Source organism: Panthera leo, chromosome F3 (assembly GCF_018350215.1).
Source record: "Panthera leo isolate Ple1 chromosome F3, P.leo_Ple1_pat1.1, whole genome shotgun sequence".
In the NCBI taxonomy this organism is placed as follows: domain Eukaryota; kingdom Metazoa; phylum Chordata; class Mammalia; order Carnivora; family Felidae; genus Panthera; species Panthera leo.
The window spans coordinates 26,800,439-26,826,881 of NC_056696.1; the positions used below are offsets into that span (position 1 = coordinate 26,800,439).

The 26,443-nt window shown below is 39.8% G+C and overlaps 1 protein-coding gene and 1 long non-coding RNA gene across 2 annotated transcripts in view; one reads left to right on the plus strand and one right to left on the minus strand.

The window, feature by feature from the left end:
* Window positions 1–26,443, minus strand: part of CACNA1E (calcium voltage-gated channel subunit alpha1 E) — a 382,346-nt gene that overhangs the window by 122,201 nt on the left and 233,702 nt on the right. Inside the window, exon 8 of the mRNA XM_042925223.1 lies at window positions 25,975–26,078. Within this exon, the coding sequence (XP_042781157.1) occupies window positions 25,975–26,078 (104 nt within the window). The remainder of the gene's footprint in view (window positions 1–25,974; window positions 26,079–26,443) is intronic.
* The window catches only part of LOC122211804, a 28,282-nt gene continuing 4,306 nt past the window's right edge, over window positions 2,468–26,443 (plus strand). Inside the window, exon 1 of the long non-coding RNA XR_006198847.1 lies at window positions 2,468–2,545. This is a non-coding gene — a long non-coding RNA (uncharacterized LOC122211804). The remainder of the gene's footprint in view (window positions 2,546–26,443) is intronic.

A 26,443-nucleotide genomic window follows, 5' to 3' on the forward strand; every position in this document is an offset into this window, starting at 1 on the left:
ACATGGCCATCCTGTATCCTTTATCTGGTACCCACAATAATCACCCACCTGCAGGATCAAGCCTAATCCCCTCTTTTGTGAGACTCTCCCAAATCTGGCCAGAATCAACTGATCCAACCTTGTCTGCCCCACTCCCAAATGCAGTGCCCTCTCTATCCCACAAATAGATTAGGGCCTGCCTCAAAGCTGGTGCCCACCTAATACTCCCACACCTAATGCTCCTTCCCTGAACTCCACACCATCCCTGGCTTATGTAAACTTTAGGCACCCTTCAAAGCCCAGCTCAAATTCCACATCTTCTGTAAAGCTGCTGTTATGATAAAAGCCACACAATACCTACTGCGGTGATGCCCCCAATATGAAAGAACAGTGGGTTTTAGCTTCCTGGGGAGGATATAAGCCCCCAAGAGAAAGAACCAGTTCCCATACTTCTTTTACATTCTCCTATTTTCAGTGACCAGAAGGTCACACACTAATCAAGTGTGCAATAAAGATAATTTCTATTCTCTAACTACTCTTTCCCAACTGACCTTCAAAATAAACATCCTAAGGTATGTGCACTGGAATTTCTAGATTCCTTGGATGTGATGAAAATCACATTGGAGACTACACTATATTATTGAAAATTGCACGTTTAAAGGGGAAAAAAAAGCCTTTCTAATCAAACACAACAGTACTATGGGGATCAATATATTTATTCTCTTAAATATAACTGAGAGAAAAAGGATATGCAGGAGTCAGATAAATAAAGATATCAGCAATATTTCGATAAAGCCCATTGGATAATGTGGCTTTAGTTCTATCACTAATGTCTACCCCAACATTTTCAGCCACCTTGTCATAGGCACAACCACATGATCCCAGGCCTGCCCTGTTCCAGGGTGCTGGCCCCATAAGCTCAGAACAAAGAGGAAGAGAGAATACATATACCTGGAGGGCAGATCAGTTCTAAAAAGAGACAGGCTGACAAAAGCATAGCCAGTTCTTCTAAGCTCATCAATTACAAGTCAGGAGGAATGAATGAAGGGTGAGGAAAGAAGCCTAGACTTTTCTAGAGGAAGTTCCACCATATGGAAACATGAAGTCAGGGAAAAGGAGGTTCCCCTCACTAACAAATGGTTCTAAAGCATAAGAAGTATTAGGCACACAATAATATGTGAAAGGGGCTGGAAATTTAGTTGATTAGTATTTGCTGATCCAAACAACTCACTCAATGATTTGCTTATTTCCATAGAGGTGCTGCCCTCCTCGGGGGTATTAGTTCATGTATATATACACCTATACGTCATCTGTTGAACTTGATGTGGATCATTGCCAGAGAGTTCTTTGTTGGAGTCTAGCCAGAGCACATATAATAAAGAGGGCCTGATACTTCAACCAGAATCAAGCACTCATTCTATTCACTCAACAAACATATATTAAGTAATTATTGTGTGCCAGCTACTGTGCTTGGTGGTAGAGATTTAATAACATACGAGACTAGTGAGGACCAGTATCGAGCAAGCACAAGGTGGCAGCAGGATCCCCAAATTCACCCAGTTCTAAGCCCAAGTGAGTTAACTCACAGATTTGTTCAAAATGCTGTAAAATAAATGCTGATTATATGAGAAAAGAATATGTATTGCAATGTCCATAGCTAGTCTAATGAGGAAAAAAATGGAACAACATTTGAATGAAATAAGGGGGTTTTGAGGGATTTATTAAAATACCTTTTTTTTTCAGAGTAAACATTTCTAAGATGCTTTAGGTGCATTTCCAATTTAAGGGTGGTCAATAAACCATTACTTACAACTCCTTCTCAACCTTCTAATTTTATGCTTCTAAATGCTGCCTGCTCTTTTCTAAAGCTCACACAGCTCTGGGGCACTTGGCTGGGGAGAAGAGCTTTACAGTTACAATGAATGCTCAGCAATGGGGGCTCTGCTCCAAACTGCTGCAGTAAAAGTGATACAGCACACATTGTCACTTGGGCTGCAGTGAAATCCACTGGAAGGTCTAATGCTGGGCTATGAAGGATGGCAGGTGGGAGGGAGGAAAGGCAGGAGAACAGGGCAGGAGGAGAGACTGGCTTTAAGGGGGCTCTCAGCATGCTAACCTTCACACACAATTCTGACAATTTCTTTTGTCAGAGTCTCTGAGCTGCGCCTCGCCCAAAGCCCAGGAGGTTGTGAAAAGCATTCTAGCCCCGAAGCATAATCCCACCAGCTCTGCTGTGGTCAACCAGGAGCAAGCAGCTTCAGCAGTCCAGGCCCCCAGAGAGTGGCAAGCAGTGGCTCTTCTGAGGTGCTTTTTGCTTCATGATCAGTTTTATTATTTGTATTATTTTAATTCCTTCCTTCTGGGCTCCCCTGCCTTTCCATGCAAAACTAGTTCAGAGATACCACTTTTGGAGCTCATTATGTTACCATGGCAACTAGAATTTTCAAAGTTTATTTCTTCTCTTCTCCCCTCCATGAACTCTCTTTTCCTGTTCCCATCTCTTGCCACATATATGTTTTGTACAAGAAACAAAACATGGAAGAAATTAAGACCAAATCACCACCAGGTAAATTTTTCTTACACTCTACTTCAGCACAGCATGTTCCTACTGGGTACTTGAAATTGCCACTGTTCTCGCTATATCCAATTAATATTCTTAGACTCCCAAATCCCCATGATGTTTGGGAGCAAGGCCTTGGGTAACAGCCATTAGCTTGCCTCCGTCTCTTCTCCTGCAGAGAGAAGTAAATATATTCCTTCCTGCTTATATAAATCATGCATATGCTACTTCTTATTTACCATTTGTTAGTCCTGGAAAACAGCATTTAAAAAAAACAACAATGGGGGCACCTGGGTGGCTTAGTTGGTTGAGCAATCTGTCTCTTAATTTTGGCTCAGGTCATGATCTCATGGTTCGTGGGATCCAGCCCCATGTCAGGCTCTGCACTGACAGCATGGAGCCTGCTTGGGATTCTCTGTCTCCCTCTCTCTCTCTGCCCCTCCCCTGCTCATGCATTCTCTCTCTCTCTCTCTCTCTCTCTCTCTCTCAATAAATAAATAATCTTAAAAATTTTTTTTAAGAATATGAAAATAACAATGGTAGATGAAGGAAAGTACAAACACCTCAGACATACTTCACAGGGAATCTCTGGAGATAAGAGAAGCTACAGTTGCCAAAAGGAAAAGAAAGGAAATCCCCAAAGAAAATCTGCTAAATTGATTGTTTAATTATAATGTTAACCTTTACTATCAAAAGGCAGGTGGAGACAGAGAGGGAAAGGAAACCAAAATAGGGCAGAAAGAGCCCGAACTTCCACTCTGCACGGAAGCCACCTGAGAAAGGCTAGCGCTTGCTCCCATCTGCTTCATTCACCCACAGGGAGCTGAGGGAGTATTACAGGTGAAATGGTTGTTTGGTTTGTACAGCTGCCAAAGGGTTGGTACTCTGAGGATCTCGGCTCTGGCTGTCTGGACTGCGTTCCAGGTGACCCAAGACAGGTGGGTAGGATGAGCACAGTGCTGTGGACTGTAGTAGAGTCCCTCCTTCCTGATAGCCCTCCTCTGCTCTCTTACCCCTGGGAAACAGAAGTGGACTGGGGCTAGAAGACACAGGCTGGGGGCATGAAACTGATATATGGGGCCAGACACAGATTAGGGGACAGCATCCAGAAGTTCTAAGAAGGAATGACCATCTGGCTACTGAAATGCAATATTTTTAATTTACAGACCTATTGAGTTCGATATTAGACTTCTGTGACATCAAACATGATGAATGAGTATTTTAATTGAGACTGCTTATTTATTATAGCATTCATCATTGGTAACATAAGGAGATCCTCAATTGCTTAAGTCATAAAAGCTCCAGACTCTAGCATTGCATAAATTGGTCCTTAACAGGATTAGCTGTGTAGATGGGGAACTAAGTAATGATAATGGGAATACTGTACTTCACGGTGAGGAGAAGGGTGAAAAGGGCAGGAAGGCTGAGCAGGAAAAGTACAGACTGGGATTAAATGCAATCGTGGGTGTGCTGGTGAGGGGAGGAAGAAGAGGAAAGGGTAGTGACTTCAAGCTGGCATGGCAGGTGTCAGGGCATGGACCATCAAGTGGGCTTGGGAAGAGGAATAAGGTTATAGGGGAGGGGTAGGGTCATGTTGACCTAAACGTTCAGGTCTCTGATTGGCCTTGCAGGATGTGACAGATGTGTCTTATCCAGCCCATGGCTTCTAAGCACATACCTATTCCCAGGGCACCTATCTTTCCAGCCCTTTGAGGGATCTCATCATTCGGGGCAGCGAAACACCTGCTCTCCCAGACTCTCCATGCCTCAGATCTGTTCTCACCCTGCTTCTTTTAATTCGCCTGGACACTAACCTCAGAAAAACTATTCATGGCACACAATAGGTGCTCAACAAATGTTGAACAAATGAAATACTCCTTGAATGGACCACATACAGCGTATGCCCTGGATGTCCCACTTCAAATCCTCTCAGACCACCTCTGAGTTGTCCTAAAGCTGCAGTTGACAGATCCTGTGTACTTTGACAGATGTGACAGCTCTTACCTCAGGTGCTCACATCTTTCTGTTTCTCTGCCTAAGGGATTTCTCCAGTGCCCCGGGAGCTTGCTCAGCTCACAAACAGGGCAACCCAAAAGTATCATCACTCAAGGAGGGACAGGAGTTGGAGATTATATATAAATATATATCCTAATTTCTCAAGCCCTGGTAGAGCAATTCTGAGGTACATTCTATATGGTTCTTTAGAAGGTTCCCAGTAGATTAAGCCTCAGCTGTCCATACTAGTAACCCTCTCAATTAATGTGTATTCTTTGGCTTTTCCCTCTTCTCTGTCTCGGTTTCTCCTGCTTTCTCCCTTTTGCAGTTAGGGAGCACCTCCCAAATAAACCACGAATACCCAATCCTTTTCTTAGGGTCTTCTTTCAGAAAACCCCAGACCAAAACACCGCATGTGAACTAGTTAGTCTATCAAATCATTTTCCTTGCTGACAAAAGCATGGGGAAAAGGAAGGAGTGACAGTAAACTGGGGGAGAGCAAGTGTGCATGATTTCAAATATAAATACCACCTACTTCTCAAATTTAGCCAGGAGCAAATCTTGACCAAGGTTGAAAGACTAGATGGACAAGAATTCCTAGAAAGAAGGGGTAACTTATGCTTAATTCATCTGTGAAAATGACCAGCACAGCCCAACCTAGGGACAGTGATTTGCTACCACTTCTGAGGACAGTGTTGAGGAAAGAGGCCAGAAACGTGTGACTGAATGAATAACACACCTCCTCTCTGGGGGGTACCCAATCTGGGACACAACTTGGCCTTGAGGTTCCCTCTGACCGTTTTAGACTTTTTTTTTTTTTTCTATTCATAGGTGTATGCACAGGGAATGTAGAGGGTGGGTATGCCAGTAACAGCACAGTCCTGGATTCTGGCTCCTTATCTCTGGAAAGAATATTAAGTTGTTTTATCCACTCAGGTATCTTTCACCACTAGTTAACACAGAGGCGTCCTTTTGAACACCACTGAGCAAAGGACACTGAGATCCACACAGGTTAATTAATACATTCAAGATACTATTGCTTGGTTATTTTTTGTAGCCAAGTTGGCTGGAAACTGACATTTTCAGAGTAAATGCACCATCCCTTAGAGAAAAGCACACAGTTCTCCTGTAGGGAACAGTGAGGAAGAGGCTGTGTCAGCTGAGAAAAGCATTATCCACAGATCTGACATAGAGGTCAGACCCATGCAGACTGTCCAGGAATGGTAGCTATTCTCTTAAGTCTGATTTTCTTCCCCATTCTAAGATGAGAGTTAGAGCTGCTATTCCAAAAGCCTGCTCATTTTCTTCATGACATTTACCATTAATATCATGGTATTTGTATGTTTACTCACTCGTTTTCTGTCTTAGAATATAAAGCTCATGAGGGGGTTGGGCCTCATCTTCTCGTTCACTATCAAACCCAGAGTGCCCAACACACATGTGCTTGATAAATGTTTGCTGAAAATGTATTTTAATAAAGGAGCAAATAAATGTTTCGTCTCCTTGTCTACCTCCACTTAAATTATCTGTATCTTCTTCCCTCAGTTCTTGGTCAGAGACACTTGCTGACTGAGATATTAACATTTGCAAATAAGGTCACCCCTCCCTCGTATTGTATTTGACCCCTGGCAACCTTGATCTAAGGGAATAGTGTAATGTGAAAATGTAGTGGCAAGGTGATAGAGGAGACACTGCCCTGTGTATAGCACAGAAGGCCACGGGAGGAGAAGGGAGGAAGATCATAACCTATTTTATTGCCATTTCAGTCAACTCTGGTGAGGGTTAGGGGAACTCCTCTGGACTGGTGAACTTCAGCTTATGGATGTGCCCTCTGGCTAAACAGACTGATTATCAAGTTTAGTTTAATATGGGTAATAGTAACGTGAACCCCTAAACTGGCTTTGGGGTCCCTCTTATTCTTCCAAATGCTCTCAGTTGCTGTCCATTTCCTGGGTTCTCTGTGGAACACATCTCAGTGTTCTCCCTACATATCTGAGTTTGCTTCTTCAACTGGGAAAAAGTAATTTCAATATTTTTGCTAAATCAGGAATATTTTAGGATGCAATGATAATTAAGTGTTGAGAATGTCGTGGCTCACTTAACACCAAGGGGAAAATAAAGAACTTTTAATTCAACCACAACTCTAACAGAATCAGAACTTAACAGCTAGAAATGCCAAGTACCCAGTATATAACCAAGTTGTAAAGACTGTGATTATCAACTGGGGAAATTGGGAGGTATTATTTCAGCCACCTCAGTGTGCCCATGTCTGCAAGTGCACAGAAAACATGTCTAATTATAGGGGCTTGACTATGGGCCATAAGCTCAGAATGAAGTGAGGTTCTAACACTATTACAAATTTCCATGTGGTGAAAGCAATTACTATGAGATTCCACAGACCAGAAAAAGAGACCTAGGTTCAAGCATAAAATTCTTTTCTAATCTTGAAAAGCATAAGATTTTGACACAAATGCTACAGTGAAATGAGCATGTGGGACAAATTATGACAGCAAAGAAAGCCATTTAAAAGCCTCTCAAATAGCAACGATTTGATTACACTGGGTCATGTCCACCATACTGATAATGACAAATGTTCCCTCTTTCTCCCTGTAATGGAGAAGGTCTACACAGCTCTTAGAGTTGTCCCTTGATACTAGCAAAATAATGGGAGTTCTATTACACTAATCTGTGCTCAGCTCTTCAGCCAATATTAAACTTGGGCTTCAAGGGCATTATACCCATTGAAAACAATGCCCAAGATCTCAGGAAAATTTCTGACAAATACAGACATCCCACAAACAGGAAGATGGCCTTTGATTTGTTTACATGAGGGCATTTACTGGGAGCCTACTGTGTGCATACTAATTATGCTTGCTAAGTGCTAGGGAAAGAAAGATGAACTCACCATGGTGCCTGCCTTCATAATTTTATGAAAGGGACAAAGACATCCACAGATAACTATAAGACAAGGGCTCTAATAGAGGATTTTACATAGTGCGATGGAAACAGATGAGGAAACTTATGGGGAATTTCACCTTACAAGATGAATCCCCAATCAAATAAAGCACGCAAGTGGAGGGGGTTATGAGAGGTGGCTTCTTCTAAGCAAAGCAAAAAATGGAGGTATGTGTACCTGGGAAATCCAGTAGCAGCAGGTGTGTGGCAAGGCTAAAGGAGAGGAATGTAGGATCAAGGGTGGAAAAGTAGGTTCCGCTAAACTTTGAGAGGTCATGCAAGATAAGGAACATTAATTTGGATTCTTTAATAAACAGATGAAGAGGGAAGTTAGTGGAAGCTGTGCTGATTAATCTGTTTGCTTTAAAGCCTTTAATTGTTAAAATTAAAAGTTATTCATCTGTTCTACACACTCAACGTTACCTTTCTGTTTTTGTTTATTCTCTTTTTCTAAGAATTTACTGTTTCATAATATTGTTTAAAAAGTCACATATTTAATCATCGTTAGCCAAATTACTTATATTGTCTTACAATATCAACATAAAGTTGTGATATTAATGTTCATGGTCTATTATTTATTTTTAAGCTAGCCAGTGAGGACCTGGAAAACATAGGACTCTCATATATTGCTGGCAGGAATATCAAATGGTACAGCCATGCTAGAAAGATTGACAGTTTCTTATAAAACTAAACATGCACTTACCATATGACCTAGCAATTGTACTCTTGAGCATTTATCTCAGAGGAAAGAAAACTTGTTTGCACAAAAATCTATGCAGAAATATTCATCCTAACTTTATCTGTAATAGCTCCAAACTAAAAACAACCCAAATGTCCTCCAACGGGTTTATGGTTAAACAAACAGTGGTACATCCACACCATGGAATACTATTCAGAAGTAAAAAGGCATGGGCTATTGTTACATGGAACAATCTGGGGAGAATTTAAGGAAATTCTACCTAGTGAAAAAAACTGCCCATTTCAAAAGGTTACCTACTATATAATTCTATTTATATGGCATTCTTAAAATGACAGAATTAGAAATGGAGAACACATTAGTGGTCACCAGGGGTTGTGGGGAATGGCTAAGGGACAATGGTGTGTTATAAAGGGAGAGCATGAGCAAGTCTTGTGGTGACGAAACATGTCTGCATCTTGATTGTAGGGGTGGCTGCACAATTCAGGTTCTACACCTGATAAAACTGCATGAGACTATACACACGTGTGTGCATGCACACACACACACACACGCATGTAAAACCTGCAAAGTCAGAATTAGTTCTTTGGATTGTACCAATGCCGACTTCCTGGTTTTGGTATTGTTCTATGGTGTTATGCATGAGGTTATCACTGAGGGAAACCAGGTAAAAGGTACATGAAGAGTTCTCTGTACTTTTTTTCTTGCAATTTCCTGGGTTCTCTATTATTTCAAAATTAAAAAAAAAATTTTAAAAACCAGCCAGGTCCTCACATTGCCCACTTCAACAGCTATTTTTCAGTCATGTTTGTACTGACTGAAGATGACTGACTGAAAATGACTCTAGGACTCATTCAACATTTGGGATTTTCTTCTTCCTTTTTGAAACCCTGTACTTCTTCATCTTTCATGATGTGGTGTTTTCATGATCTCCTTTTGACCAATCTTGATATTCCAACTCTTTAATGGTTAGTATTTTTGATAAATCTCTATCTCTGGCTCTGTTTTTTTTTTCTTTTTTTTTTTTTAAATTTTTTTAACGTTTATTTATTTTTGAGACAGAGAGAGACAGAGCATGAACAGGGGAGGGGCAGAGAGAGAGGGAGACACAGAATCTGAAACAGGTTCCAGGCTCTGAGCGGTCAGCACAGAGTCCGACGCGGGGCTCGAACTCACGGACCGTGAGATCATGACCTGAGCCGAAGTTGGACGCTTAACCGACCGAGCCACCCAGGCGCCCCTTTTTTTCTTTCCTATATGTCCTCCCTGGATAAACTTGTCTATTTTTACCATTTGCTCTACCATGTCCTGATAGCATGTCACATCTTTTCTCTCTCTGTTCTTAAAACACAGATATTGGCTAATCTTATCTATTTATTTGGCCCTTGCCAACCTCAAACTCTGTCTAAAATCGAAAGCATCTTTCTCCCAGAACAAGAGCTTTTTTTCTCTTTTTTTCTTTTCTCCTCTATTATTCATCTCAGTAAATGACAACAAAGTTCTCCAAGACATTTACAACTGAATCTTGGGATATCCTCCATGATCTTTCCTCACCCAATACAGTCGCTCATTTACCATATCCTGACAATTTTACCGCCTAAAATCTTCACGAGTTTTCTCTTTATATTTCAGTCATCAGTGCTTGATATCCTCATCTTCTGTTCACAAACAGATCTTTTTATAGTCTTATTACTAGCCAATCACCTTTAAAAAAAAATTTACATCTAATCCACTACAGACTCAATCTAAAATTCAAAACTAGGGGCACTTGGGTGGCTCAGTTGGTTGAGCGTCCCACTCTTGATTTCAGCTCAGGTCATGGTCCCAGGGTTGTGGGATCCAGCCCCACATCAGGCTCCATGCTAAGAGCAGAGCCTGCTTAAGATGTTCTCTTTCTTCCTCTGCCCTCCCCTACTCACCCTCACACTCTCTTTTTCTCTAAAATAAAAAATTAAAATAAAATTCAAAACTAACTCGTTTTGTCTTTTGATTTTATTAATGAATTATGGTAGTATATTTTTATTTTTTCAAATTCAAATGTATTAATTATTACCTTAATGGCTTATTAATTTGTATCATCCTTATAAAAGCCTTCCCCTTGAAGAATTTTAAATTGTGCATAATCTCTTTGAATACTTTTATGATTTACTTAAAAAATATACATATGTACTAGCTCCACCTGCAGTTTATTATGGTATAAGATATGAGAGTTAGGGATCTAATTCAATTTTTTCTTTTTAAGTGCTGGCCACAGATTAACACCTTTTATTGAATAGGTCATTTTCACTAATTTGAAATGACATATATACTATTGTAAATTCATATATATGTGTGTGTGTTGATATATACACCCATATATATATACATATATATATATATATATATATATATATATGTATATATACACACACACACACACACAGACATGCATACACACACACACACACACACATCTTTTTGGTCCTCCTATTTCTACATCCTACCACATTGTTTCAATTACTATAGCTTTAGAATATAATTTACTACTTGTAGAAAAAGTCTCTGTTCCTCATGTTCTAAGCAATAAGCAATACCCTGGTTATTCTTAGATATATAAGTGTTCAAGTAAGTTTCAATTTAGTAAAGTGAAAATCTTATTTGGGGACCCCTGGGTGGCTCAATCGGTTGAGTGTCTGACTTCAGCTCAGGTCATGATCTCATGGTTCATGAGACTGAGTCCCATGTCAGGCTCACTGCTGCCAGCTCAGAGCCCACTTCAGATCCTCTGCCCCTCCATTGCATGCATGTTCTCTCTCTCTCAAAAATAAATAAACATTTAAAAAAGGAAAGTCTTATTTGTGTTTATTAATATTAAAGTTAGAGAAAAGAAACATCTTTGTGATTTAAAATATTCCTTTTCAAGAACAGGGTTTGCCTTTTCATTTATCTAAATGAAAATATGCAACAATTGGATATGCTCATATTAGAATTCAAGCTTCATGAGTACAGGACTTTTTGTTTGTTTTGTTCTCTGCTGTGCAGGCAGCATCTAGAACACTGGCTGGCACATAGCAGAAGTTCAATATCTATTTGTTGAAAACCTGAACAAGTGAAAACATGAATGAGTCCATTACTTAGGCAATAGGAAGCCATTATAAATAGTTAAGATATACAAATCATGTAATTAAATGTCTACTTTGGAAAGACTGCTTTGGTGATGGACAACAGGCCAGATTCCAGTAAGGAGAGCACTTAAAGAGACAATTCCTACAATCCAGGATACAGTTCATGAAACCTTTCAAGGGTGGAATCAGCAGGTCTTGATGAGCAATTAGATGCAGAGAATAAGTGAAAAGAAGGCATTAACTAAGGTTGCTATCTTGTGTAATAAATGTGGTAAAAGGTAACAAAGGGAGAGTGCTGAGTTTAGGGTAGAAGAATGAGACAATGAATTCACTTTAGAGCATTCTGAATGTGAGATGTCTAAGGGATATCTAAGAAAAGAGGTACTCTTTGCAGCTCAGTGGCAGACAGGAAATTAAATCCAGGTCTATATGTTAGCAAAGCCATCTTCTTAAACATTATTTCTTATTATATTATTCTATTAAGTAAACATTAACTCCTCTTCTGAAAAACAGGTAAGAAAAATGGGATTTTTAGATGGAAACATTCTTGGAATAGGCTTAAATATATTGTACAAGTATACAATATAGTGTATGCTGTTCAATGTGAATTCAGAATGGTACAGTCTTCTGCTGGGTCCTTAAGTACTTCATGGAAGGACAAACACTGAAGAACAGTATTGTGTGCATTAGAGTTGCAGCATGAATACAGAGCATCACAAACATGTGAAAATATGTGTATTATTAAGTATGTATATAAATATGTGTGCATATGTGCAGTGTGTATATATACACACACACACATATACACACATTAAATAAAGGTATCAGAGTATTAAAGGATGAATCTGTACGAAGTTAGTTAGGGTGTGGCAGAAGAGATGCCACGATTGTTTCAGCCATTTAAGAACTTAGCCAACTAGGGGCGCCTGGGTGGCTCAGTCGGTTAAGCGTCCAACTTCGGCTCAGGTCATGATCTCGCGGTCCGTGAGTTCGAGCCCGGCGTCGGGCCCAGTGCTGACAGCTCAGAGCCTGGAGCCTGTTTCAGATTCTGTGTCTCCCTCTCTCTCTGACCCTCCCCTGTTCATGCTCTGTCTCTCTCTGTCTCAAAAATAAATAAACGTTAAAAAAAAAATTTAAGAACTTAGCCAACCAGAAATTCCATGTGTAAAAAATTCTTCAAAAGACAATCAGGCCTTTTTATATTTGGCTACTGTCTCAACATCACCAAATAGGCACCTAATGAAGTCCCAATATAATAGTTCAAATGTCTCTATAAAATGGTGAGTACGGATAGAACAGTCCCTCATCTTGATAATTTATCTTGATTGTCCTACTTACTGATTTCTCTGTTTCTTTTCCCTGAACACTTCGACCCAGCCCCTGGAAGGTGACCTTTCTGGATACGATGGTTGGCTTCCACCACACCAGAATACCACACTTTCAGATTTATGACTTAGGGCATAATACTTGTTCACTTTGAGCTTTAATATCCTTATTTGTAAAATAATGGTAACACAATTCCTAGGACCACTGTGAGAATCAAACAAAAGAACACATATGGAATGCTTTCTAAATGAAGTGCTCTAAATTTAAAAAGAATAACCATTTTATAGTCTTTTTCTGCTTCCAACAGACTTAGTTGCCCACAACTACTGATATGATAACAACTTTAACTATCCTTGAAAAGCAATTATTTATTCCCTAAATATTGCTACATATGATAAAAAAGGTTAATATCTTTGCTAAACAAATGGGTCTTTTCAGTTCATATAAAAAAGATAAACATGTCAATAAGAAAGTGGCAAGGAACATGATCAATAACTAAAAAAAAATATTACTAGCAATAGCCACATGAAAAAACTGCTCAATGTGAGACAATTACTTGTCTGGAAGATGCAGGTAGGGGCCATCACTCTGCAGAATAAACAGTCTCTCTGAGGCTGCCATCTGGATCTCCAGTGCCAGTGACTATGCTCCTTACTTTTAAGATACCAGCATCTTCCTTCATCTCTGCAATATTATTCTCCAGAAAGTCACAGTGGGCATGGCATCCTCTAAGAGGGGCCTGGTGTTACTGGATCTCCCTTCAATTCAGCAATTATTTATTGAGTCAAGAACCAGGCACTAAGATCTTAGGAGAGATCCAATTATAGGGAAAGCCATCTCTAGCACAAGAAACAAAAACTAACAGGTGACAGGAACATTTACGGCTCCAATACACTCCACTCACTTAAATGTGCAGCCTTAGGCATGGCTCAAAGTCTCTCAGTCTCCATTTTCTCATTTATAAACTGGGGTTAACAACAGTACCTTACTCATAAGGCTGTTATAAAAATTAACTGAAATAATGTATATAAAGTATTTAGCATAGCATCTGGCAGATGAGCTTTCAATAAATGTTAGCTCTTGTCTTGAATATTATTAAGTTCTATAACAAAATTGCATGTTATTATGAGTAATAGATTCTATAATAGACAGATGCATAGTATTATGAGAGTATATGGGAGGAAGATTTTAATCCTAATTGAAGAATGGGAGGAGGGGTATGGATCTGGAAATATCTCATGAAAGAGGTCAAAGTTGAAACAGGCTGTGAGGGCAAGAATTCAACAAGGAAAACTAAAGGGGCAGGGGCCTACTCTAGACCAAAGGAGCAGAAGGCAGAAAGTCTAGGGCATTTCCAAGAAACTGCAAGAAGAGGAATGTCTAAGGTGATGGCCACATGTGGGGCACAAGCATGTGGTCCACTGGTATGTTATTACTATTCCCTGAAGGGTGCCATAGTCAATTAGCCCTATCAGTGGTATCCCAAAACATCTCAGCTCCTGTAACTGACTCAGAGGGGTTACTTGGTAGGTAAGAAGAATGACTCTTTCCCAGCTCTACCTTCTGAGGTGTAGACTAGGTTCTGGAGAGAAGAAATCTGCTATTAATAGCTAACACTGATTAAGTATTAACTCTCTCCCAGGTACTAAACACTTCACATGCATGATCTGATTTAGTTTTCTCAACCATCCTACATGGTGGATACTAGTATCCTTGTTTGCAGTTGGGTAATTAAGGGTATGAAAATATGAAGTGACTTGTCTAAGTTCACAAAGATGACAAGTAATAGAGATGGGATTCAAACCCAGATATACTGTTTACAGTGTCCATATTTTACTACTAAACTACACCTATTGTACAGAGGAAGAAAGCACTCTGGACAGAGAGCCAGAGAACCTAGGTTCCAGTCAAGATCCTCCACTAAATAGCTGACTATAACTTGGGCAAGTTGCTTCACTTTCTATTCAGGTTTCCTCGATTGTAACACAGAGGCCACTTATAGTCTCTTACAGTCCCTTCTACCTCAAATAATTTTTATCCCAATCTAAGATACAACTCTGACAACTGATATACGAAACAGTGTCTTGGGGAAATGCAGATGCTCCCAACAAGCTCTCATAGCTTTATATGTGACCTTCATGGTCACACAACTCATCCAAGAAAGGGTCCTTGTAGTCAAGGGAGGGACTTCGAACACTACTCTGGTGATTACTGGTGTTGAACATAAAATCTCTGTCTGCAGGGCCAGAAAGTTCTACATGTCTTGCCAGCCACCAAAGACCCCTTCATTTCCATCAAGATGTGCTGTTCTGTATGCCAGCTAGTTTCCTTCCAAAAAGGACATTTAACCATATGCAGGATGTGTTTAACAGCATAGGTGTTTGGCCATGGCATCTCTCATTTCCAAATTCTGAACCTGCTGCCTAACAGCTTTGTGAGCTTAGGCAAATTACCAAACTTCCCTCTTGGTTACCCTATTCATAAAAGAAGATAGTAATACCTTATAGGGTCATTGTGAGGATTAAATGAAACAATGTGTGTCATGGCATTGGTGTAATTTTCAATGTATAGCACAATCTCAAAAAATTACAGCTTAAAAAAATCAACCTGAAACAAGCCCTATATTACTGCTGTAAACTAGCCAACAGGTGTAAAGTGTGTTATGCTTTCTCCAACTCAACAGATCTAAAACCTATCCTCCTTCCCTCAAAACCTCTTTGTCCTGTGTTCTCCCCTAGCCACATAGTGACTCAATTCAGAAATCTAGAAGCAGTCCAAGAGACTTCCCTCTTATTTTTACCCCCAGTCCACACTCAGACACACCCAAAGAGTCACCAAGACATGCACGTGCTGTCTAACCAACACCTCTTGGATCTGGCCCATCCTGTCCATAGCCACACCACTGGGTTGCTTCGGGCCTCACTGCTTCTTCTGCTTTGCTCCTAAAGTGTCTCCCTGTCTTCAGTCTTGTTTCTCTAAATAATTTCTTCAGGATGATCATCTTTTTTTTTAATTTATTTTTTTAATTTACATCTAAGTTTGTTAGCATACAGTACAATGATTTCAGGAGTAGATTCCTTAAAGCCCTTTACCCATTTAGCCCATCCCCGCTCCCACAACCCCTCCAGTAACCCTTTGTTTGTTCTCCATATTTAAGAGTCTCTTGTGTTTTGTCCCCCTCCCTGTTTTTACATTATTTTTGCTTCCCTTCCCTTATGTTCAGGATGATCATCTTTGATTGTAAACTGGTCATCTTCCCTGCTTAAAACTTGAGAACCTCCCAAGAGCTTCCGGAATCAGATTTAAACTCATTAGCTTAGCCCATATAATGAGCCCTTCATGATGAGCCTCTGCCTTTGCCTCAAGTTTCATGTTCTCTACTTTTCCTGACTTGATTCATTCAAGTTACTCAGAATATACCTTTTATACCTTCTTGACTACTAACCTGCTGGGATGTCCTCCCTTTTGCTTCTAGTCAACCATTACTCATTCTTTTAAACTACGTCTCAATGGCAATTTCTTCACTTGGCCTTGACTGATCTTTGCCTCTTCTAATCTAAATGCTTTCCCTGTGCTATCTCTCTACCTAGACTACAAGCTCCTTGAGGGTAACAGCTCTCTGTCCTTGTTTGATATATCCTCAGCCCCTAGAAGCAGGTGATGTACAGCAAGAACTCAGTAATATTAGCTGCATGAATAATTGAATTTCTATGGTTGATTCCAGTGTCTGAATCCCGGCAGGAAAATTACTGTATAGTTCACCTACACACAAGTCAGGTCTGGGAGATGCTGAGGTGCCATCTTCTAATATCCAAAGAGAAGCAATGACAGGTGATTCAGGAGATCCAAAGTTTAATATTGAAGATACACTTGTTGGTCTCTTCCTTCTGGACAGGACCTAGGTCCTATTCAATTTTGTATCCTCAGTTATGCCTTGCAAGATAGTAGGTGCTCAAAATATGTGACATCTACAAATCTTAAAAAAATATACGGTATATATATTAAATAAATTGCTTTGGATAGGGCTAAAACCCTGGATCTGTTTGAATTTAGATTCCATTACATATATTTTAAATTATTTCCTTAATCAATCTACAATCTCCTTATTTTATCTTTGTGATCTCAGTCTAGCAAAGTGTCTTGTGTATAGTAAATACTCAATAAGCATTTGCTGAATTGCACTTAATTCTCAAACCCACTCAGCAAATGAGTTGGTGGCAGGACAGACAGACAGCTGTAACCATGCTTGTTATGGGAGCCATTCCACTCACTCAAGAGATGGAACCAGAAGAATTCCTCCTCTAATAGGGAAAGTTCACCACTCCCCATTAGTCCTTAAGGCAAGAGGATCTGGACAGTGGGTCTTGGCATTTTATACCCTGTATGTACCAGGTCACACTGTGTACATGAAGACTAGTGTATGTGAATAAGTGTGTGCGTGAATGCATGTGCAGATTAAAACTCACACTAAAGTCTGTATGGACAGGATACTCTAGGCTAACCCTCAGCAGCCTTTCTCTAGTTGTGCCATGTTGTCAATATCCCTGGATGGAGGCCACATGATACGTTTAAAAACACATGGAAGCAAAGATGCTTTGAAAACTATGACATGCTTCACATACATGAGGTTTCCAATTGCTTCCGGTGTGCATTTGTAAGCATCTCTGGCCTGGCTGTCCCTGTCCCAGTTTGGAGACAGCACAACTGCTCCCCCAAGCCTACCTTCCTCCCTCCAGAAGCCCTGGGAGCAGTGGATAGAGGCAATGGGCTAGCTTAGGGCCATTTTCTGTTTGTGTGCACCTTCTGCCCTGTAGTCCTGTGCTTATGCAGTTCTGGTTTGTTTCCATGGAGACAGGAAGCTCTGCTTCTCTTCAAACCTAAGCTAATGGTTTTCATCAAATCCCATTTCCTCTGAGACAAGTAAAAACACTGCAATGCTTCTATCTATACTTCCTCTTTAAATACATCGAGGGTGACCAACTTACCTCACAGCCCTCCTTTCACTGAGTCCCATGCCTCTGAGATGGGTGGCTCAGTTACTTGCACACTTCGTATCCAGTGAGTCATGAGCACTGGCATAGGCTGCCTGCCCCCTCTCGCTCAGACTCATCTCGTCACTTGCCCAACATAGGGGCTCTTCCTTCCACTGCCTTCTTTCTCTGCTTTAGGAAAGCCTTCTCTCTCTGCTTTAGGAAAGCCTTCTCATATAACATTCAAACTGCCTTCAGGTCACTGGGAACATGTCCCCTGGAAATAAAATCTCCAGAGCTTTTCTCTAGCTTTCAAGTGCAACTCCCAACCAAATGCTTACTCAAAAGAGAAAGTCTACATCCCCTCCAGAGGCATGTGAGAACCAGACCAAGCAGAAGAGAGCATCCTTGGCCCTCTGTACACAGAACTAGCTACTGCTAAACCCTCTGCAGACACTGGTAAAACTCCATATGTGTTGAGCATCAGAATGTGAAAAAGAAACAGGGACAGAAATATTTCACTCCCAGCCTGTAAGGCCCCTATTGTTAACACTCTTTTAAATGTCAGAATTTATTTACACCAGCTGTTCCCAGCTGCTGTTTTCACTTCCTAGGCTACTCCAGAAGTGCTAAGGAGACATATGCCATCCCGGGTCTGTTTCATCTCCCAACCTGAGGAGGCTGTCTCCCCATCAGAGGGGAGCTGATGGTCTTACAGCCTGTTCACACAAAATATCACAGGCTGCTACTCAGATGATAGCCACCTAGACCTAACAGGTGGAGAAAATGAATGTCAGTATTATCAAAGGACATAAGAGCTAATGGCTACTCGATGCCAGACCCTGGGCTAGGTCTCTGTCAATGAAAGACATTACTATCCCATTTTACAGAGAAGGAGGTGAGCTCAGAGTAATTTATTCAAATGCACAATGCTGGTAAGTGGCAAGATTAGGGTCTCACTCATGACTGTCACATGCCAAAAGATCACGATTCCACCAATGTGCTACTCTTTCCCATCCAGAGAAGGACATAGGAGAACTAAAAGAAACAACTCCAAACCAGAGATGGTCTATCAAACTGGATACAGTTAGACATAGAAATTGTCCTGGAGGGCAGTGCTCTGTCCTAGTTCCAGCTCTGTTAAAGTATGTCTTGAACCCATATAGAAGCCTTATTTGGAACATGGTTGATTTGTTCGCATAGCATCTATTTCCCTCCCTCTTCAAATAGTAAGAACAGGGCTTGAATTTTCTAAATTAACCATGGACACACTTTGGAAACAAGTAGGGATAAAGAACATCAAGTAAGATTACATAAATAAGAGATTATCCCTTCTGCATAAATGCATGACAAATGAAGTCTATGGTCAAGCTCCTTCCATACGTAGTTACTGAGAGATAGTATCTGAGTTGTAGGTACAGGCAATATGGAGCAAATGACCTAGAGCAGTGCTTGGACATAAAGGATGTCAATAAATGCTCACTGAATGAGTAAATATATAAGAAGTCCCATTACATCTTATGACTTTCCACTCAAGATGCACAGTATTAAGAATGTCTTCACAGTGCTTCCTGCTTTTATTTCATAACCATTTCACAAGTCACCACAGGCTCTCAATACCACATACTTGGACTAGTATGGTCATTTCCCCCTTAATCCTAGTGAATCTGGTCTCTCTCCATGTCAATGCTTCCCCCACTGATGCTAGATGAATGGTCTTATATATTCCTTTCACCCCACACTTTTCTGTATATGCAGTAATTTTACTTTAAAATTTTATTTCTATTTTTCTCAAGGTATGCACATTGACTTTTAAACTCAAATATTTTTTAAAAACTTATCATGAAGAGATAGCCATCTACTGCCACACCTCTCCCCACCCCTGACTCTCACTCCCCAGAAACCATCATTTGTAAGTTTTACCTGTATTTTTTTCTAGTATCCTTTTTTAATTTTTTAATATTATACCTCCATAATTGATATTTATCTTTAAAAATTTTAATGTTTGTTTACTTTTGAGAGAGAGACAGAGGAAGAGTGGGGGAGGGGCAGAGAGACAGAGAGGCAGACAGACAGACAGACAGAATCTGAAGCAGGATCCAGGCTCTGATCTGTCAGAACAGAGCCCAATGTGGGGCTTGCAAGATTATGACCTGAGGCAAAGTTGGTCGTTTAACCAACTGAGCCACGCAGGCACCCCTATTTTTCAATTTAGGATACTGCTTAAAGACTTTCTTACTATGGAACCTAAGATTTTAGTCTTTGACATTCCCTTCCCCTCCCCTTATTTATCTTCCCCCATCCTCTCAAGGCAATTATAACACCATACGGGGTCATTTCACAATCTATTAAGGCTCAGCTACACACAAAACTAACTTACGATGCTTACATGTCTCTAGTGGTAACCCTTTTGTATTTTGTGGAGTTGCTCAGATGGAGGTGTGTGCATATAAATACATATATGAATATGTTTATACACAATTCAAACATTTATATATATATATATATATACACATATATATAAATTATATATTCATATATATAATCTTCACAAAACCTTTGAACTTTTCTGAATACAATGTACATCAGGGAATAACTTGCTTAATTCTTTCCTTAAAGATATCATTCTTAAGCTGTCATCCTATCCAAATCTGAATTTGCTGCTCTCTAGGTCTTCTGACAGTTATCATTGTAGACTTCCCTTCATAATCATCCTGGAATCCCCTTTGCCTGTTTTCTCTATCGAATCCCTTGTTTGCATGAATATCATGTCCTTCTCTTTCTTCAATTAATTCCTTATTTTTAGAGATTCACATTCTCCAGTAACTTCTTCAGAAAGACAGTCTCAAAATACTGCCATTCCATTCTCAGAAATTATTGCTATTTTGGCTGGGTATAGATTTCTATCTTGGAAATTTTCTTCCTTAAGAAATATTTAGGAACTTCTCTGTTCAATTCTAACTTTAAGTATCATTGAGAAGCCCAAAGCCACCCTAACTCCTGATTCTTTGTTGTTAAAATATATTGCCTTCCCAATAACCAGAAGCTTTTGGAATATTATCTTTATTCAAATGTTCTGAAATTTTATGATGGTTTATCTTGGTGTGTGGTCTCTTTTCATTAGTTGTGTCAAATGCTCAGTGGGCATTTTTATTATTAATTAATTAAATTAATTTGTTCCCTTTTATATCCATACCCTCTTCCCATATTTCTGCTATACAAACTGCCCTTACAATAGACAGGTTTCCTCTGCTATCTGAAAGTTTACACCACTTCACTTTCATGAAAAACCCACATTAGTACATATTTTTGATAAATGAAAAAAATCCAAAGGGCATTTTTGCTTTTACAAAATGGTAATTGTTTCTTTGCTTTACACCACATTGGTATATGAAAGTTTTCACAAGAATGCTCTACTTTCAAATAAATAGCAAAAAAAATCTGATTAAAAAATCGAGAGGACCTGAATAGATATTTTTTTCCAGAGACAATGTACAGATGGCCAACAGTCACAAAGATGCTCAACATCACTAATCAAAGAAATGAAAGTCAAAACCATAATTAGGTATCATACCACACCAGTCAGAATGGCTAGTAGCAAAAAGGATAAGAAATAAGTGTTAGCAAGGAGAAAAGTGAACCCTTGTGCACTGTTGGTAGGGATGTAAGTTGGTTCAACCACTGTGGTAAATAATATGGAGTTTCCTCAAAAATTTAAAAACAGAAACACCATATGATCCATTAATTCCACTACCAGATATTTACCCCCAAAAAATTAAAACACTAATTTGAAAAGATATAAGCACCCCTATGTTATTGCAGCACTATTTACAACAGCCAGGATATGGAAGTAACTCAAGTGTCCATCCACAGAGAAATGGATAAAGAATATGTGGCATACATAGACAATGGAATATTACTAAGTTATAAAAAAGAATGGGGTCTTGCCACTTGTGACAACATGGATGGACATAGGGTATATTATTGAAGTGAAATAAGTCAGAGAAAGAAAAACGCCACATGATTTCACTTATATGTGAAATATAAAAAAACAAAACAAATGAAAAAACAAACAAAAACCAGATTCTTAAATATAGACAACTCGTGGTTGTCAGAGAGGGGAAGTAAGTGGGGTGGGGGTTGCAAAACAGATAAAAATATTAAGAGTTACACATTTTCAGTTATAAAACAAGTAAGTCATGAAGCCAAATAGTATAGCAAAGGGAATATAATCAATTATATTGTAATAATGTTGTATGGTGACTACACTTATCATAGTAAGTGCCAAGTAATGTATAGAATTGTTGAATCAATAGACTGTAAATCTGAAACTACTTTAAAATTTTATGTTAAAGGGGGCATCTGGGTGGCTCAGTCAGTTAAGTGTTCGACTTCGGCTCAGGTCATTATCTCATGGCTTGTGGGTTCGAGCTCTGTGTCGGGCTCTGTGCTGACAGCCCAGAGCCTGGAGCCCACTTAGGATTCTGTGTCTCCCTCTCTCTCTGCCCCTCCCCTGCTCACACTCTGTCTCTCTCTCCTCCAAAATTAAATAAACTTAAAAAAAAAAAAAAACAAAGAATGCTCTACTTTCAAGAGAAACTTGTACTCAATGTATACTTTTTATTGAATGCATTCTTACAATCTATGTATTTTGTGTGCATGTATTTTTACATGCATTATACTATATACTATTTCTTGTTTTCACTAAATTTTATGCTTTTAAGATACTCTATGTTTTCGTGTGTACATAGTATTTGTTGCTCCTAACTGCTGCATAGTATGTCATGGGATGCATCTCACAGTTTACCCGTGTACTTTACCAACTGTGGATGCCCAGGTTCTCTCCAACTTCCCATCACCAAAAACTAATGCTGGAAAGAATATCCTTGCGCATGTTTCAACAGACTTTTACTCTGGCAATGTGTGTTTACTGATTCTGGAAACATTTTTAGTATTTTTACTTGTAAGTTTCCCCCTGCCCTCTTCCCTGTTCTCTTTATGGACTCTTATAAGCTGAATGTTGGACTAACCCTCTGATTTTTTAAAAATTTTTGTTCTACTTTCTAGGTGATTTCATTAATCTTGTATTCCAACCATTTACTCCTCATTATTTTCATTACATATTTATATTTTTTTACATTAATTCATGTTGCATTAATGAAATTTTACATTATTTATTTTACATTAATTTCCAAGGGCTCTTCTTAACTGCTAAATGTTCTCCTTTATTTTTTATTTTGTGATTAAAATTATTTCTCTTCGACCTCTGCTAATATCAATTACACTTTTTAAGAGTTATCTTTTGTACCCTCCATCATTCATATTCCCTCAAGTCCTTTTTTTTTTTTTTTAATTTTTTTTTCAACGTTTTTTATTTATTTTTGGGACAGAGAGAGACAGAGCATGAACGGGGGAGGGGCAGAGAGAGAGGGAGACACAGAATCGGAAACAGGCTCCAGGCTCCGAGCCATCAGCCCAGAGCCTGACGCGGGGCTCGAACTCACGGACCGCGAGATCGTGACCTGGCTGAAGTCGGACGCTTAACCGACTGCGCCACCCAGGCGCCCTGTAGTCCTTTTTTTTTTTTCTTAAGAGAGAGGGAGTGCATGCCAGGGAGAGGGGTAGAGGGAGTGGGGGAGAGAGAGAATCTTAAGCAGGCTCCATGCTCAGCACAGAGCCCAACACTGTACTCAATTTCATGACCTCGGGATCATGACTGAAGCTGAAATCAAGAGTCAGATGCTCAACTGACTAACCAGGCGCCCCCTCAAGTTCCTTTTTTCTGTATATTATTTTGTTTTTGTCTTTTGTTTTGGATATCTTTTTCCAATGCTGATGATCCCTACTCTGCCTTAATATTTAAGAGCAGTGTCAAAAAAGCTTATTAGAAACTCTTGTGTGTGGATGGCTGGAGCTTGTAGAATGATAAGTGTAATGGGTTGAAAGACCCTGCAAAAAAATGTATGTCCACATCCTAATTCCTGTATCCTATGAATGTTACCTTATTTGGGAAAAAAGTCCTTGCAGATGTAATTAAGTTAAGGGTCTTGAGAAACCCTAAATCCAATGACAAATGTCCTCATAAGAAAGAGGCCCAGGGAGATTTTAGACAAAAGACAAGGAGGCAATGTGACCACAGAGGCAGAGACCAGGGTGATGTAGCCACTAGCCAAGGAATACTTGGGAGTCACCAGTGACTGGAAAAGGAAGGAAATAAATTCACCCCTAGAGCCCTTAGAGGAAGTAAGACCCTGCCATATTTTGGACCTCTAGCATCCAGAACTGTGAGAGAATTAATTTTATTCACAGTGTGAAGCCACCTAGTTGTGTTCATTTGTTGTGGCAGCCACAGGAAACTAATATGAGCCTCACTGAGGGCAATGGGTGGGAACCGTTTCTCTGGCCATCCTCAGGTATCAGTACACATAATATTCTTCTCTTAAGATGGATGGTTTCCCCACAGAGGAACCCTACTAACCCTTACCATACCAGATTGATCCACTTCTGAGAGTTAAGAGTAGGCAGATGTGGGCTGGAAGCATGACATTCAGTTTGTGGACTTTCATTCCAGCATATCAACCCTACCCTCAGAAGCACCTGATGTTACCGTTGCAAATTTTTGATTCAGACTCTACAGAGATAGTAAGTCTTCTGACTTTGGCTGGGGTGGGGGTTGGAGAGGGCAGACACCTGTGAGACTTGTTTGGGGCTAGATATCTAGGGTGTTGGATAGATGGGGATAGAGATCTAGGGTGTTGGATAGATGTCCTCTAAGTGTTCCTTATGAGGACTTTTGACCAATCCTCTTGTTTTTAGTGCCATCCATATTTCATCTCTCAGACATATGTGGTGCCTTGAATTCTGGAGGCTTTCCAGGACTGTGGAAGGTTCGGAAGGAAAATCATTTTGCCTTTTTATTGGCATTCCTCACCAAAGGCAGTTAAACCTCAGCTTTCCCACCACTAGATCAGTTACCATTTACTCTCTGCCTTCAAAAATTTTGTTGACCTCTCTCATCTGTTGTCATTTCCTCTCCCGTTCTGTCACTGTGCCCTTCTTAAATTATTTTTTTCCTGTGTTAGTAGAATTACAAGACATGGTGAATTTCATTCAACCTTCTATGTTTAACAGAAGCACTACCTTGTAATTTCCATTTGAAGAACTTATGCTACTCAGAGAAGAAATTAAATTCATTTTTGCTTAGAAAAATGTAAGACCTTCTAAAATCAACCCCTGTTGTAGCTCTATTTTACACTTTACATTTCCCAAATGCTCTAGGTAAATTAGGCTCATTATAATCCTGTCCTATTGCAAGATGAGTCCCATTTCTTCAATTTTTCTTATGGTGTGGTGCTCTCATTCATGGAATGTTCACTCACATATAACCTATTTTATCCTATTACATATTGTGTGTCCCAAGCAAAATCTCAGTCCTTCATGAAGCAATTCCTAATAATCTCAGACTATATAATAGATCTGTTCCTTGCCCCAAATTATCTGTATCTCATATTAGTCAGTAAAAGAACTCCATTCCCTGTCTAAATGTTTGTGCCCTGTCCCCAAAACACAGTTATATAAAATTTTTTATTATATATATAAAATTTATTGTCAAATTGGTTTCCATACAACACCCAGTGCTCATCCCAACAGGTGCCCTCCTCAATGCCCACACCCACTTTCCCCTCTCCCCCACCCCCCATCAACCCTCAGTTTGTTCTCAGTATTTAAGAGTCTCTTATGGTTTGCCTCCTTCCGTCTCTAACATTTTTGTCCCCTTCCCCTCCCCACTGGTCTTCTGTTAAGTTTCTCAGGATCCACATATGAGTGAAACATATGGTATCTTTCTCTGCCTGACTTATTTCACTTAGCATAACACTCTCCAGTTCCATCCATGTTGGATAGGAACCATGCCTTAGACTTTATGTGCTCTTTGCTATGCTTACCATGGCTTTAGACACTGAGTACTTGCTGACTGATGTACACTAATCCAAGCTACAAATATGGAATTTGATGTTCAATAAATGATAGAGTAAGAATCTTTGAGGGTAAAACCTCTATCTTATTCAACCTCACGTCCCTCACAACTAGCTTGGTGTTGGGCAAAGAAGATCTATGACTGCTGAATGACTGAATGAAAGGATGTATATGAATCAATGAACTCTCACTGGATACTATATTCAACGTTGTACCTGGCTTAAATATTTTTTTAACTCGTAAGAAAAATAAAGATGATTAAACAATGTGCACTACTGCATTTCCAGCATCTCGAATAGCACCTCACACAGGGGCTGCCCTAAAGGGAGGTTAAATGAATGAACTGGCCAGTAGTCCAGAGCATTAGTTTACAGTTGGAAAGAAGTTAAGAGGAGAGAGGAACATCTGGCTTACCCGGAAAGCACTCCCAGAACGAGGTTGAGAACAAAGAAGGATCCAATGATGATGAGGGGGATGAAGTACAGCCAATTCCAGGTGGCTCCTAAGGCATCATTGGTCTGAAAGAAAGAATAACGCTTCCTTAATATTTTACCAAAACCATGTGCCAGAAGAAGGCTTCCGTTCCTGAAGTTTCACATATAGGGTGATATAACAAGCATGGAGCAATACAGTTAAACACTGCCTGCTTTATTCCCAGTTTGGTGTTATTGTGGGTTAACTCATATTCTCCCATGTACACAGTATAGGACACTGCATTAGCCTCACACAACACCCTGAGTAGGAGCGGTCCAACACCCTTACTTAACAGCTAAGATAACTGAACCCAGAGAGGTCAAGTACTTTTCCAAGATCATACAAACGATTGCTGGTTTTTATAGTGTTTAACGAAGTGGGTTCTAAGCTTTTGCAGTCTAAATTGGGC